The following is a 14,879-nucleotide window of genomic DNA, read 5'->3' on the forward strand; positions in this document are numbered from 1 at the left end:
GTTGATGTTTATTGCTTTATTAAAGATCGTGCTCTCACATAGCAGTTTACGATATGAATGAAAGAAACAAGAGTGCCCGTGGTAAATCGCCGCACTTCACCGCACTTCACAAAGTGCCTCACAAACCTGCTGATTGGATGTCAGTGTGATTGGAATTTGCCATAATCCCTCAGGAATTTGTAAGCTTACGTGTATATAATGGTGGTTGGGTTTTTGGGTAGTGGAGGCCCCCTGAATACCACTGCCCTTTATCACATACCTGAAAACCATTTTGACTAAGAGTAGCAGCATCCAGTCCTCAGTGGCATGAATGGGTAGACGCTAACTGGAAGTGCCCTTAACACTTTTGGCAAATAAACAAACCACTGAAGGCCCATTTTGAATTACCCAAACAGCAGCAGTAATACATAATATATATGAATAAAAGACAAATACCCATTCAATGAGTACTATACATGTATTGTTGAATGAAAAGTACAATTTCCATGGTATACACTTACGTGGGTATTTACATGATAGATGTGACAAAGGAACAGTATGTGTGACAGGCTATCTAAATATCTGTACTCATGTGATCCTCTTAAAGCAGATAGCAGTTAACAGTATATGTATTTGTACAGATGGATAACTAAATAAATACTGGATCATCTGTTTTATTTATATTATCACAGCAGGATGACCCATTATGTGAAGGAATTGAATCATATAGTGAGCCTATGTACTAAAAAATTTCTTTTTTCCTTAATTTAATACCTTAATTTCTCAACATTTTCACAAATGAAAGAGCAACTTTCAGTGCCTTTTATGCACATTTGCAATTAGATTTTGGAGACAAAACTACCATAGCTGGAAAGGCCAGTTCACAAAAAGTATTTTTTATCAGTCTACATAGAATAACGCCTTAAGAATATGCTTGAATAAACTCTTCGCACACATGTGAAAAGGTCGAAGAATTACAGTAGTATCATAGGCCTATATACACGTGGACAACGCTGAAAATACAATAATGCCACAAATACATTAAGTTCACAATCTGCGCTGGATCTTATGTATTCCTACACCTGCTACAAAATGATGCACACAAAATGGGCATTTGCTACCTTAATTAGAGCTAAAAAATTAGAGCAAATAGCACATACTTTCATGGAACTTTTCAGGAAGGAATCAGGTAATTCAGGTAAGTTCTATGTAATTTATTGTGAATCACATAAATTTATTGTGCGAATTATTTAATGTTTCTACCTTAACTTTGATGATGAAAAATGAAAATAACATTTAAATTAGTGATTACATTTCCTAGCGTGTGGTGATATTGCCAATTCCACCAGGATTCAACAATAGCTTTCATTGTGGCTCAACTAGTCATGTTCAGCTGTCTTATTTCTTACCTGATGATCACCGCAATTTTACATCTTTGAAGTTTGAAAGTTCGCCGACTTAGGTTGGAAAGTTACTTTTAGGAAAAAAACTTGCTCAATAGACAAATCAAACTATTTTGAGATTTTCTTTCTTTTTTTTTTTTGGAGAATGACAGATCATTTCGTACTGTCAGAATAAATATATCATATTTTGGATATGATTGATATGATTTAAGATTTTCATACAGTATATAAATCAGACATGGTGAAAAAGTACTGATAATCTGCCAGCTTTTGTCATATATAAATGTCGTTTCAAGAAAGCTTAAAAATAGTACTTCATGGTTCTTAAACTTTCAACTAACCACAGTGTTTATTCAGTTTTACTCAAGAACATGTCTAAAAGTTCCTTTTTTTTAATCAACGTCTTTCACTGTTTAATTTGGTGTTAATGCTGCACTCAAGAATATTTCACCTGTATAACAACATCTTGTCTGGTACTTTACAAACCTACATGTAGCTACTGCCAGCTATAGCACTCTTAAAACATTAGGGTATGAGCTTATCAACTCCTTGTGCTTAATCTGAAAAAAGAGTGATTCTTAAGCAGAAATTATATCTGTAGAACACTGCTGGGTGTTTCACAGTAAGTATAACTTGCTCCCATTCAACGTATAAATGTACAAAATGAAAGCGTAACTTACAAAATTGTACAATTCTGACACAAAATTGAGTATGTACAAAATATGTTTATTACAAAGCAGCTGTTGTGAAGAGGTGAGCTAGGAGAAAAACTTCCAGTATATCACACCCCCCAAGCAGCCTAACTGTACCAGGATTATCATTATCAGGATCATCTTGTCTGACATCACCCTGAAAACAAGAAAATGGTGCAAATATTATATAAGACATTATAAATCAAATGACTTCATAGACTGCAAAATAAATTTACACGGGTAGCAGCTTTATTACAACTATTACATCCTAACTGAATTAATAAAATGAGATATCCCAGTTCATAGGTTTGATTTGATTAACTCATGAGAACTGCTCGAGAATTTTCCTTATATGATGGCAATCAGTTTGTAGACTGAAGAAATGACAATTTTAGAACAGACTGAGATATCACCTGCAAAACTTTGAAATAATACAGCAATATGAAGAATGTATCATGAAAACACAGTGTTAAGAGTAGACATCTTAGGCTCCATATGTGGCGAACATTCATTTTATTTAGAAATCTCCTGTAAACTTTCCATGTCTTTAATTATTACCAAAACTTGTAATGAAATCCTGTTAATGGAAAATGTATCCCCTCAGGACAACTGGCAAACAATATCAACAAATAGCTTAGAAAACTCTTTTTGTCAGGAAACACAAAATCACTGTTATCACACTGTCACCTACTTACCTCCGAACCATGGACCGGAGAATTTTACGACTTTTTCTTAAATTAGAATCAGTACCATGCAGCTGAAAGTAACAAAAACATGAACAACTGATAAGATACAGAAATCAAATTCACTAAGCATATATTAATATTTAATAGAAGTGTTACACTCTTTCAAAGTTAAACTTTTTTAAAATCATTATGATTATGTATGTGTACATTTGTTTGTTTAACAAGACAATAATGCTAAGCTGCTTACCTTTTCCTTTACTTACATATTTTCCATATATTTCACATTGCACTCAAATATGTTATAGTGATCAAGTTTATTCCTGAAGGAATCTATCAGTCCTCAATAAGTGTTTAACAATCCTACTGAATAGCTTCGACAGATTGTACGGTATAATTTATCCAGCCGTTCTAACTGACAGTCAACATTTAACAGCTACCCATGTAGTTACACCGCAAAGCCTGCATTAAATTAAGTATACATAACTCACACACACTGACAATATAATGATCTTAGTATATTAAGCTGAGCCAAACATAAATATTACACATTACATATACTCTCGCATAACTTGCCCAGTCTCTTGTTTGAACTACACTAATCCTGCAACCTTTTTGTGTTTGGAGTGGCCAGTTTCAGGGCATCACAAAAAGTATAATTTTATCAATCAACAGAGAAAAATGCCTTCAGAATATGCTTAAATAAACCCCTTATGAACATGCAAATAGGATGAAGAATTACAGTAACAGTTTTTGCCGAGCTGCTTTACCTTGTCTTTTGGCCTAACTGACACCTGCACTGAATACTTTGTTCTTAGCTCTAGCTGACAGCCTCAAGAAAACTGCTTACCCTGTCTTTTGTTCTGACAAGGGACTCTCTCTGCTGCCCCAGCTCCTCTATAATTTCTACCCCAATCTGATCCGTCTCCGCAGCCACACGATGAGATCTAGCAATGCTCTCTGATGTTCTGTTCAATGATTCTGTTCCCTGCATCAGGCGGGACCTCTGAGATGCAGCTATTCTCTGGAAACAACAACACACAAGAAGAAATAAACTTGCAATCTCTTCATCATTTAACTTGATTACTTTCACTAACAGACAGACTCATTTATTACTTGGTCAGGTTTATGGGTGGAGGAAAATTTGAATACAGCTACAGAGTATTTGTCTTCATTTTCACATCAGTCCGAGTCTGGTAAAAATGGCTAGTTCTTCCCAGTGAAAAATGTTCTTCCCAGTGACGTTCCAGTGTTTGTAGCACTGGCTGTCAACATCTGTCAAAAGTTAAGTACTTTAAAAGTACCTATTTATTCTGATGAAAAATGCTAAGATCAATTAAAACACGTCTTATTTGACAAATAGGAGAGACTGATAAAATGATGTCTTGTCTCTGTGTTTCTACAAGAAAGGCATTATAGGTTGAAACCTAAGGTATTCTAAAGCCAGGTAATGATGACACAGCCCTTAAATGTGCTGGTCAATCAAGCTAAAACACTCGTACCATTGTTAAGGGGCTCAGAAATGTGTTCAATATGATTTTAAGCCCTGCATTTGGTGATCAAGTCTACATGTATGCATTTGTAGAACATAAGTGTTTGTTTCATACATTTCCATCTTAACTGGGATTTTAATTTATTTATTTGATTGGTGTTTTACTCCGTACTCAAGAATATTTCACTTATACGACTGCGGCCAGCATTATGGGGGGAAGAAACCGGGCACAGCCCGGAGGAAACCCACAACCATTCGCAGGCTGCTGCCAGACCTTCCCAAACTGGGATTTTAAATAAGTTTATATCATCACATAATAGCTTACATCATCTCTGTCAAATCCATGATTATCTGCACCAAATGTCCCAGTCTGACCTCTTTTCTGAAAGAAAATTACAGTTCCACCAGTTCAATAAGTCAATCCTAATCTTAACAACAACAGCTATAGAAAATGTTAAAAGATTTCTCTGAACAAGAAATAAAAAAAAAATTCCTTGCTAAATTTAAAAGAAAAAACCTTTTAAACTAATCTTTTAAATACTATCTCTTGCCTGAAAAAGTTCAAGTTTAGAGGTGAATAAATGTCACAAAATGTTACTTTTGGCGCTGAAATTTACATTTTCCCAGTAGGATATTACCTTCCACACAAAATACACTTCAAAGATCAAAAGAACCACATGAATTGTGCAACTTACTCATGGGTGGAATTTTTATTTATTTATTTGATTGGTGTTTTACGCAGTACTCAAGAATATTTCACTTATATGACGGCGGCCACAATTATGGTGGGAGGAAACCAGGCAGAGAACTGGGAAACCCACAACCATCTGCAGGTAGCTGGAATACCTTCCCACATACGGCCTGAGGGGAAGCCAGCAAGAGCTGGCCTTGAACTCACAGTGAACACATTGGACGTGGAATTCTTAGGTCATTTACATGCACATGTAGATCCACTGACTTCATAACAATGAAAATCTAAATTCTTGATTTTATGGCTAACAGTATGCAAATTTGTTCAGCTTAATTATTTACAACACTGCCCACACCCAACAGCGAATTGTGTGCATCCAGACAGCTAATAAAGCTTGCCCAGATTGCTGGTTTGGCTGGCAATATGAAAGTAATATATAATCCAACCTGTAAATTACGAAATATTCTCAGTCAGACCTCCTATACTAATTTACATTTGTGTGCGGCTGGACATCATGGCTCCATCTCAGCGACACAGCAATCCTCTGGAAAAGAGATCTTCTTCCAACTATTTACCAAAACTGCGTGAACAAGATGTCTTTGTACGGGTGCAGTGACGTAGGGTGTAACATTGGCAAAGCAAATGGAAATGGAATGCGCAGGTAAAAAAAACAAACACAAAAAAAAATGAGAGCTACTGTGAGTAGGTTCACACACCTTTACACATGCATGCTGTCTTTCACTTCTGTTCATGGGCGCAGGATGATCCGTTATTGTCTTAAAATAATAATACTCCAAATATGGCCAAATATTGATTGTTGGGACTTCCGTCGTATGCAGGTGTGGATTACTTGTATAGCAAAACAACACAACAAAGAACAGTATTGCAGCATATTTATACCGGTGACCTACCAATATAACACATTTAAATTGACTTGCATAGTTCGTTTATCATGTGCCTGCTGAAATAAGTAATATGAAAGATTGCTTGTTAGCAAACTCAGTGCATCGAGTCTCTGATTTCCATCCGCACAAGTTATGGAGTTGATGCATACACCCTGTAATATAAATATTTTAACAAAACGTGCTGGTTGTGAATAATTTTATTTCGTCTGCATCACCGCCATTTCTTGGTGATTAGGCCTGTCGGGAAGTGGCCCAAGCGTGATCAGAGCGTGTACAAAGCAGCAACAGATCACAGACAGTGCACAGCCTTGGCGTGTACAGGGTACTGACAAAGCGCGGCCAGACCGCGTGAAATAGTGTGTTCGATTTGCTGTTAGGCATGGGCAGTTCTGTACTTACTAAACTTTTCGAAATGTCTTCAAGTGCCCTCCTGTGGTTGCGCACTTTTCCAAGCATCTGAGTACGGTATGATATTGGAGCTAGCTTAGCTTGTTCTTCCATGTCTTGAAGCTAAGTGACAAATAGAAAAGGAAAAGAATTCAGAACATTTGAGCACCAAGCACATTTGTATTAACAGTATTACAGTAGAAATAAACTTATTTGTGGCGATCTCAATAGCTTTACTTCTCCATTAGGTTGAATAAAATATCTGCATATACAAAAACATGTAAAACATTTGTGTTTATTCATTTGACTAACACTTAGCATTCATATCCAACCTTCTAACCAAGTTTATTGTAAAAATGTAATGTTAATGTTAAAGTTGACAAGCTCAATTCAGTTTAACATGACACTTGGCAATATTTCTTTGGTCCCTCTACAAAACTAAGTAACAGATAAAAAGACATATCGCCAGAAAGTGCCGGATTTAAAGAAGTTAACCTGAAAGAGATTCTAAAGTCTTGTAAAATGATCCTAACTAAGCAAACAAGAAATGTACCTGATTCAGCATTTCAAATTAAAAGAAATCCTTACAAGAAAGTTGGCCTGTTCCAACGTCCTTTCTGCTTGTCTGATGGCATTTTTCCTCTCTTCTAAAACAGAGGATTAAAAGGCAACATATAAGGAATGAACTCCCAGACTGATATAACTCAGCAGAGTGAAATAATTTTTCTAACAGCTCTAATGAGTCAGCCATTCACTCCATCATGTTTGGTACCATTCAACTTCATGTGTCCACAGACATACCAGATTCTAATGATGTTTTATTCTCCGATCTGCACAGATTCAATATTTTCATCCCACTGAACCTCTGCAGAAAGTAGGTTACTGGTTTGATTTAAAACAGCACCCTTTGAAGCTAATATTCGCGCTAAAGAGTGCCCCTTTCGGAAAAATGCCACCCTGCCCCTTTTTGTTTGAAGCTGAAGGTCTGGATATGTTACACTCTAATGAGGCCACATGTTTGCCCAATCAGCGTTGTCTCCACAGCAAGAGTTATAACCTGCTCTTTAACATGGAATTTAGTTAAGTTTGACTCCTGAGACCTCGCCATCCCGCTTTGGTTATTTACCACTGGAGCAGAGCTAATGTAATCCATGTATCTGCATATTGGCCTGCTTCCACTAATCAAAGTTCATTTTTCCTCCCATCTTCATTTTTCCCAATTTCCCAAACACCCAATCAAAATGCAGGAATTTGATTAAGCAACCCATTATTTTGACAAAATCAAGATCAAAACCTATCCCTATCTTCCACAGAGAGAAAATTTACTGACTTAGTACGGTTCTATAAGCAGAGAGTACTGTTGCATGTGAGGTGTGTTATACATCTACAAGTTAATCTAGCAGTCTGAAATGCAGCCAGTGTATTCAAATTCAAAATCACTCTAGATCAACAAGCCTTATAAACAGACTAATTTCTGTTATGAGCAAGCCTGTTAGGTTTGGGTTATAGTTTTTAAATGGTTGCCGTTTTAGATGCAGGAAAACTGGCTGAAACAGAAAATGATCGTTTTATTTTTTTAATCATTGTGTACATGTATTAGGTATATGAATACAATGTGATGCACACTGAAGCCAGCCAGATATTGCCATACATGTAGGTATGGTCATTTTGTCCATCTGTCTGTGTTGTTAAACTTCCACAGAGTTTGTGAGGTTAAGTTGTCAATGTCAATGGAATACATAACTTGGTGAACTAGCAAGTGATCTAACAATTCACTAGGTAATGACACACCAGCCATGTATTCACAACACTGCAACCTATTTCAAAATAAGTCCTCCATTGGTCTTGTCTTTTCAGGGTTAACAAGTATGCGCCATCCAGGAACTTTTTCAAGACCCCTACCTGTGGTGAAGGCAAAATGGCTGCTGCTTCAGTGGTGATAGTTACAATGCTGGCCTTTGGCCGAGAAATAGTTGGCCGACAAATTTGACTTCTTCAACTACAGCGGTGACAGTCTCATGATCTTGTGTGCCATTAGGGAATGGAATATACTTGGGAGTTGACAGGCAAGACCCATAAATGATACCTGTTTTGATACTGCAAACATCATTTAGAAAGGACTTATCAGTCATGGTGTGAATTGGTGCATGGTTTACCACTGGTTGCCAGTCCAGCATAAAGAGAGGAGTTGAAATAGCGGCCAAATAAAGAAATGCCGATTTGTAAAACCACTTTTGGACTGCAGTCATTGTTTAGAAAGGACTTATCAGACTTGGCGTGAATCGATGTATGGTTTACCACTGGTTACCCGTGTGGCTACGATATTCCACCAGCCCAATATAAAAGGAGGATTTGAAGCAGCCACCTGGGGCTGATGGCCGGCCGGTTGGAGCGATACGAGGACCTCTGTGGTATGTGTTGATGTTCTCCTCCAGTTCATTAGTTACTTAGTTCGGCATCTGTGATATTTTACAGATAAGCACAGCAGAACTTTGAACTTACCACCAGAATAATTTGGTATTCGCAGGTCTACTTTGTTCCTTAATTCGTCTAAAAGGCTAGTTAAATCGTCTGCCAACGTCTCAAACCTTTCGGACGACATTTTGTTTTGTGACAAGTGAATGTCACATGACCATCAAAAAAACACAAAAGAACTCTTTCAAGGGAGATAACGCGCGCGTATATGCTCTCGTCCGATATCAATCCGAGCATTAGTTTTCATATACCATCATGAAACAAACAAACAAACAAACAAACAAAAAAAGGGTTAGACTGTTTTAATTACCTGTGTGAAGTCTGTACTGACCGAGATGAAAGTCATGAATATTGGCCGAGTTGAAAATTGAGGTCACAAAATGCAGAGGTGAAGTTGCTTAGAAGGTACATGTGGTAGGAAGTCAAAAATAAGGAATACTCGATCATAACAAACACAGTCAATTTAAAGATAGTTAATCGAGTATCAATGCACCTGACCTCATTTTGGCTGCTTTCAGGTCAACTTGAAAGTATTGACCATAATTGGCCTTGGGCTAACATAATTAGGCCGATATATCCAGGCAAAACGAAATCACCTGATCAATAACACAATATTGTTAAAATTGCTTCCCAGGCTACTGGTTTCTGTCAGAGAAAGAATTCTCACGAGTCTAATTCTTATAATGAATGGAGGAGTTGAATGTACATATGCGAACCACTAAGCTGATTAAGTCATTCAACATCTTACTTGACCAGAAGACAAAGCTGTGGCTGTTTAACCTGGATTTGAAGGGGTGTCCTTACTAATTCAGCACTCCCAAAAAAACATTGCAACACTTTATGTTGCTCAGCAGACATTCCCTTGACTTGTACTTTATGTGATAACAAAGCATATTATTTCAACCATATTGTGGCACACAGACCAATGACGTTCAACAAAATGCCACCTTGTCCACATTGTAAAGGAGATACCTAATAATTAATGAACCAGTAGTAATGGTAGACGAATATTTTGTACTGTCTCTACATTTGATATATTTTTTGTGATTGGAGTTTTACAAGAATATTTCACTTATACGACAACGGCCACATTATGGTGGGAGGAAACACGACAGAGCCCAGGTGACACCCACAACCATCAACATGTTGCTGGTGTACAAATGGAGAGGAAGCCAGCATGAGCTAGACTTGAACTCACAGTGAACGCATTAATGAGAGGCTCTGAATCATTGTGCTGTGCTGGCCTGCTAACCAGTACCCCACGGAGGCTCCACACCATAACTACATGTAACAGGTTTATGGTTACGGTTTATGGTTTATGGTTTATGGTCAGCTTAAGACTGACTGCAATGAGAAATGAAGTATATTCTCTTACTGGTCATTCTGATATCTGACACAAAGAGAGAAATCCACTTGTATTAATGCAATGACTTGGTTGAAACGACCTCCAGCATGCAAGTCATCCTAACTGTTCGGCCTGTGCAAAGGCTCACAACTTCATTACAGAAATGACAGCGCCAGCATAAAAACTTCACCAGTGAAAAATTGGATTGGTATAATACAGATTCTAATCCACTTGGAGTCAAGCCAGCCAGATCAGACTGAAAGTTAAGACAACTCATCACTTAAACTATATGTCAAGCGTGTGGACCACTCAGAACAGGGGTTTCCCACAAAAATAGGAGGGAGGACAGACTGACTTTAAGTGAACATGCCTTGTCTCTCTGATGATCAGACATGACATAAATGTTAATCAGGTTAATGAACATCATATCAAGAAAGAGCAATTTCAAGTGAAGCCCTTATTGGCCTTTGGATGACCAACACTTCAGTGCAGAAACTATAATGCATTTAAGAACAAACACCCACAAAATATTTTTCTTTCATGGATATTGTTTAATTCTAGTTGAAAATTAGCACATAGAACACTCCAGACAGAATAAATCTGTCTGAAAAAGAAAAGATATATAATGTCACTGGCAGGTTCAACTCGCACACATCTGCTTTAACATCTGGATGACAATACTAGAGACAGAGACGTCAATGGTGGCCAGCGGAAGGAGGGTCAAAATGGGTGTCTGAAAGAAGCACAAATGTACATCAAATAACTCTGGTGAACTCATACACTCATAATAAGGTTATTATTCAACTGAATATCTTATCTAAAGAAATTACAAAACAACAATTTTTATCTAGTTGAATATGCATTTAATGCCATAGTAAAAAATATCATTACATACTATACTATATCAATATTTATACTACTACACATAATGCAGCTTTTTTGGTATTTAAAAGAATACAACACATTTGTACAACCTATACCTTAAATGAAAGAGCTATACCTAAGGTTAAATAAACCATTTCAATTTTCTGCCAGCAGTGCTTCTTAATTGAATATTTAACAGATAAACATTAAAAGTTTCCTTTAGGCCGCCATTTTAACAGATTACATACGTCGTTGTGCTTAGCTATGCCCAGCTGCTATTCAGGTCATGGCTTTACAGACACATTTTGGCAGCCTACAGCGATGCATGTGGGCATGATGTAGCTCTCTAGTACATACCAAACTCTTCCTTTTTAGAACTGGCTTTCACAGACCTTAAAATCCACGGTTACATATACATTTATACCTATATATTTAGCTGAGACTAGAAATGCACATTAATCATGTGGTAGGAGTAAAACCTAAAGCACAGTGACATCGCAATGAATATTCACGAGGAGGAAAGGTGACCTTTCATTGGACAAGCCTAAAACATGCAGGGACTTTCAATGTTCCAACACTGAAAACACGTTTTCTTTCCTTCCAAAACAAAAAGGAAAAAAAAATACAATTCCATACAACTTGTATACCTCTTTCATTTAAGGTGTAGGTTGCATAAATGTAATCTTTTCTTTTAAGTATTCGTAGTGTTGTGCACAAGCTGTTTATGGTAATTTTAACCTTAGAAGACAAATTCTAACCTTGATGGGGATTACCAGATGGTATAACACCGACAGAGGTGACAAGCTTAAGATGTTAGAACATAAAAAAATACTCACGATCTCGCTTCTTTCTGATCTCAGCCCATTGCTGTTTGTTTGCTGGTGAGTTGACTGGAACAGATAGAAAGAAAAATTGAATATAACACTCGCTATACAAAACACATGACGATGTATATAATGATAGCTACATGTACATGTTTACTCTATTATAAACACTGATAATCTGTCTATTAAATGTTTTTCCATTTCATGACGCAAACTGATACTTGCAAGCTGCCCACCCAAATATTGACCAAAAATGTCCTTTTCAAGACAACATTACACCAGATTTAGCCTTCTTAACCATCTAAATTGCCACTAGGAATCAAATAAGACTACTTGTCCAGCAAGACATAGATTAGAGCCCACACTTTACATCTTTATTTCTATATAAGTGTAAATACTTTGGAGCAACAAAGAATATGTACAGTCATTCATGATTTAAAGCTGTTTGGCTTACGCCTTTGCTTAAAGAGAAACTCACAAATTGTGACCGCATGCAATTTCATAATACTGAAGGCACTGAAGTCTTTTATTACACATAGCTCTCACAAATAAATGTGCATCATTTTATTACATAAAGTGACTTGTTACATTTCAAATCTGACCGCAAACTCACCTCCTCTGTGTATTTTATAGAAGATTGGAAATGTGAGAACTAAACTCAATCCCAGAAAGCGTACAAAGCGGCTGTTATTCCAAAACCACTTGTAAGGAAATCTTGCCAGTTTTGCTGACAGCGAGTATGGATACCGCATAGGCACCCCGGTTGGCATCTTGCTGTCTGTGAGCACAAAATTGAAAGGAAAAGCTATTATTACCACTGCTAAGGAAACAATAGATTAAACAGCACCTGGCTACAGTTAAACTTTCAAGAGAAAAGAGAGTTGATATCAAAACTATAAAAAAAAAATGGTGCTACTTATCAAACACACATATATTTCAAGTACACACTCATAAATAAGTATTGAAGCCACGATGACTCAATTTTTCAACGCTTAATAATACATGACAATATTTAATATTTCATCTCTGTCATCTTTTCTGTCATCACTGGAAGAATTTATTTACATTTTGTACAAAGCCACAAAAAAATAAGTCAAGGGTATTTTATGGAACCCAACTTTTTGGTTTATTTAACACTATTTATTCAGAGAAGATACAAGCAACCTTTCTCAAGTACATGTATGAGCTTAAAAATGTCAGCCCAAATTTTCTGACTAGAAGTTGCAGCAGATATACATGATAATCATTTTAAATGAAAGGACCCTTGACTAGAACTGCATGACATCATAAAAGCTTATGATCCAATTCCTAGTCAGAAAATTCAGACTATGTATAAAAAAAATGCTAGCATCTGAACTCAGATGCTGCACTAAATAAACCAAGAAGATGCAATCCATGACACCCTTGACTCATCACTAACCCAATACCACTTAAAAGCACAATAGTATGTACACTGCTAGAGAAGCGAAGTCTTGACCCTATTATATTGTGGTTTCATATTTATAGTCCTAGGGCCAGTCCTGCATGAAGGCACCTTCACTCTGTTATTATTTTGAAGTCATTACAGTACAGTGACACATCCTTATATTTATTTATTTGAGTAGTTCCAGAGTTATGTCACCTCCCACCTCAGCTGCTTATAGTGCGTCTCCTGTGACAGGAGTATATAAGCTGTGTACGAGCAGGCTGCTGATGAATAAAGGTGAGGCTGCCCTGTAGCGTGCATATTTGTAGATCGACAGCTTGGGATTTTATCTTTCTGGCAGTCTAGGACCATAAGCATTGTAAAAGAGTAACTGGACAGGTTGGAGAGGTTAGTAATTGACTGTTTTCCAAAATTTTATGATGCTTCCTCCAGGTGACCATCATCCACTTATAAAAAAATAAAAATGGTCATCCAGGGCTAGGTCAGAGCAAAGGTGCCATCATGCAGGACTGCCTAGGACGCTAGCCCCAGGTGACCATTTCAACTCATCTCTTTCTACTGGGCTAGCGGAGTATCATAGCCACAGCAGCAGCCAATGGTAACCCATACACCTTTTCACGCCATATCCAATAAGTACTTTCTGAACACCGTAAGTGGACAGTTGTGGGTTTCCCCCGGGCTCTGCCTGGTTTCCTCCCACCATAATGCTGGCTGCCGTCGTATAAGTGAAATATTCTTGAGTACAGCGTAAAACACCAGTCAAATAAATAAACATATAAATCCTCTCTGAATGATGGCTGCAGTCCAAAACAGGTGTCAACACTGGCTATTACCTCTTGTCAGCACGTGCAACACCTGAAGAATATTCCATTTGGTAATGGCACACCAGCTCAATATTCACAATGCAGCAAATCATTTCAAAGCAGGCGGCCATTAGGCTCGTCTTCTCAAGTTTAACATGCATGTGCCATCAAGGGACAGTAACTTTTTCAGGAGCTTTTTCCTTACCAAGCTGAATACATGTAGGATGTTGCGTGTGCGGGGGAGCTGAAAGGCCAGAACCACAGTTAAAATCTGTTTTTGGACTGCTGAGACTTATCGGACTCGGCGTGAAACGGTGTACAGTTTATCCTAGTCTTCCGCTGTCGCTATGATACTTCGCCCGCTCATTTTTAAGAGAGGAGTTGAAATACATGTAGCCACCTGGGGGCGATTGAAAGATGCTTTTCACAATGAACAGCTGAATAAGTGGATCAACGGCAAAAAGACAAATACAAGCCATGAAGTCCATGTTGAAAACTATGAATAACGCCAAAGCCGGCAAAACTTTATGCAGTCAAGGCTAAATTTTCATGTTAGTCACGATAACTGGGTCCTCTATGTTTGCTTCAATATTAAGTGTTCGAAACTAACGCTTCACCCCAATTACTAGCTTTGAATCGCGTTGCCAACAAACAATAAATATGTCAAGATAGGTCCTTACAAATTCACTAGTCACATTTAGAAAACGTTTACCTTCGAAACTTAATCAGAACAGAGGCAATCGAACGCACACGTCCCCGGTGTCAAGAGGCTAATGTACAAATGGCCGCAAGGTGACCCGGATTGCAAGGGAAGATAACTGCAGAAAGCAATGTAAAACGCCTTTTTAAAAATAGGTGATAATTCAGAACTGGGCACATGGAGGAACATTTTTAGCAAAAGTTCTACACA

The 14,879-nt window shown here is 37.5% G+C and overlaps 2 protein-coding genes across 2 annotated transcripts; both read right to left on the reverse strand.

Annotated features, from left to right (window-relative positions):
* Positions 1 to 468: 468 nt before the first annotated feature.
* Positions 469 to 8,834, reverse strand: LOC135468259 (vesicle transport through interaction with t-SNAREs homolog 1B-like). Its single transcript, XM_064746411.1, has 7 exons — positions 8,735 to 8,834; positions 6,821 to 6,879; positions 6,245 to 6,355; positions 4,575 to 4,631; positions 3,608 to 3,781; positions 2,770 to 2,831; positions 469 to 2,231 (listed from the first exon to the last, which is right to left on the reverse strand). Exons 1-7 carry the CDS (start codon positions 8,832 to 8,834, stop codon positions 2,141 to 2,143), a joined length of 654 nt encoding a protein of 217 aa, XP_064602481.1. The 3' UTR covers positions 469 to 2,140.
* Positions 8,835 to 10,588: 1,754 nt separating this feature from the next.
* On the reverse strand, positions 10,589 to 14,770 carry LOC135469217 (uncharacterized). Its single transcript, XM_064747796.1, has 4 exons — positions 14,682 to 14,770; positions 12,354 to 12,518; positions 11,753 to 11,806; positions 10,589 to 10,785 (listed from the first exon to the last, which is right to left on the reverse strand). The coding sequence occupies exons 2-4, from the start codon at positions 12,508 to 12,510 to the stop codon at positions 10,748 to 10,750; spliced, it is 249 nt and encodes an 82-aa protein (XP_064603866.1). The 5' UTR covers positions 12,511 to 12,518; positions 14,682 to 14,770; the 3' UTR covers positions 10,589 to 10,747.
* Positions 14,771 to 14,879: the final 109 nt, after the last annotated feature.

This window comes from Liolophura sinensis, chromosome 6 (assembly GCF_032854445.1).
Source record: "Liolophura sinensis isolate JHLJ2023 chromosome 6, CUHK_Ljap_v2, whole genome shotgun sequence".
In the NCBI taxonomy this organism is placed as follows: Eukaryota; Metazoa; Mollusca; class Polyplacophora; order Chitonida; family Chitonidae; genus Liolophura; species Liolophura sinensis.

Excerpts from the sequence above, each read along its gene's own strand:
- LOC135469217 (XM_064747796.1), bottom strand. The coding sequence starts at position 12,510 with ATGCCAACCGGGGTGCCTATGCGGTATCCATACTCGCTGTCAGCAAAA. Across the intron at positions 11,807-12,353 it reads CTATAAAATACACAGAGGAG|TCAACTCACCAGCAAACAAA; the intron begins GTGAGTTTGCGG and ends TATCTGTTCCAG. Across the intron at positions 10,786-11,752 it reads GATCAGAAAGAAGCGAGATC|ACACCCATTTTGACCCTCCT; the intron begins GTGAGTATTTTT and ends TGCTTCTTTCAG.
- LOC135468259 (XM_064746411.1), bottom strand. The coding sequence starts at position 8,834 with ATGTCGTCCGAAAGGTTTGAGACGTTGGCAGACGATTTAACTAGCCTT. Across the intron at positions 4,632-6,244 it reads AAGACATTTCGAAAAGTTTA|AAAAGAGGTCAGACTGGGAC; the intron begins GTAAGTACAGAA and ends ATTTTCTTTCAG. Across the intron at positions 2,832-3,607 it reads TTGTCAGAACAAAAGACAGG|CTGCATGGTACTGATTCTAA; the intron begins GTAAGCAGTTTT and ends TGTTACTTTCAG.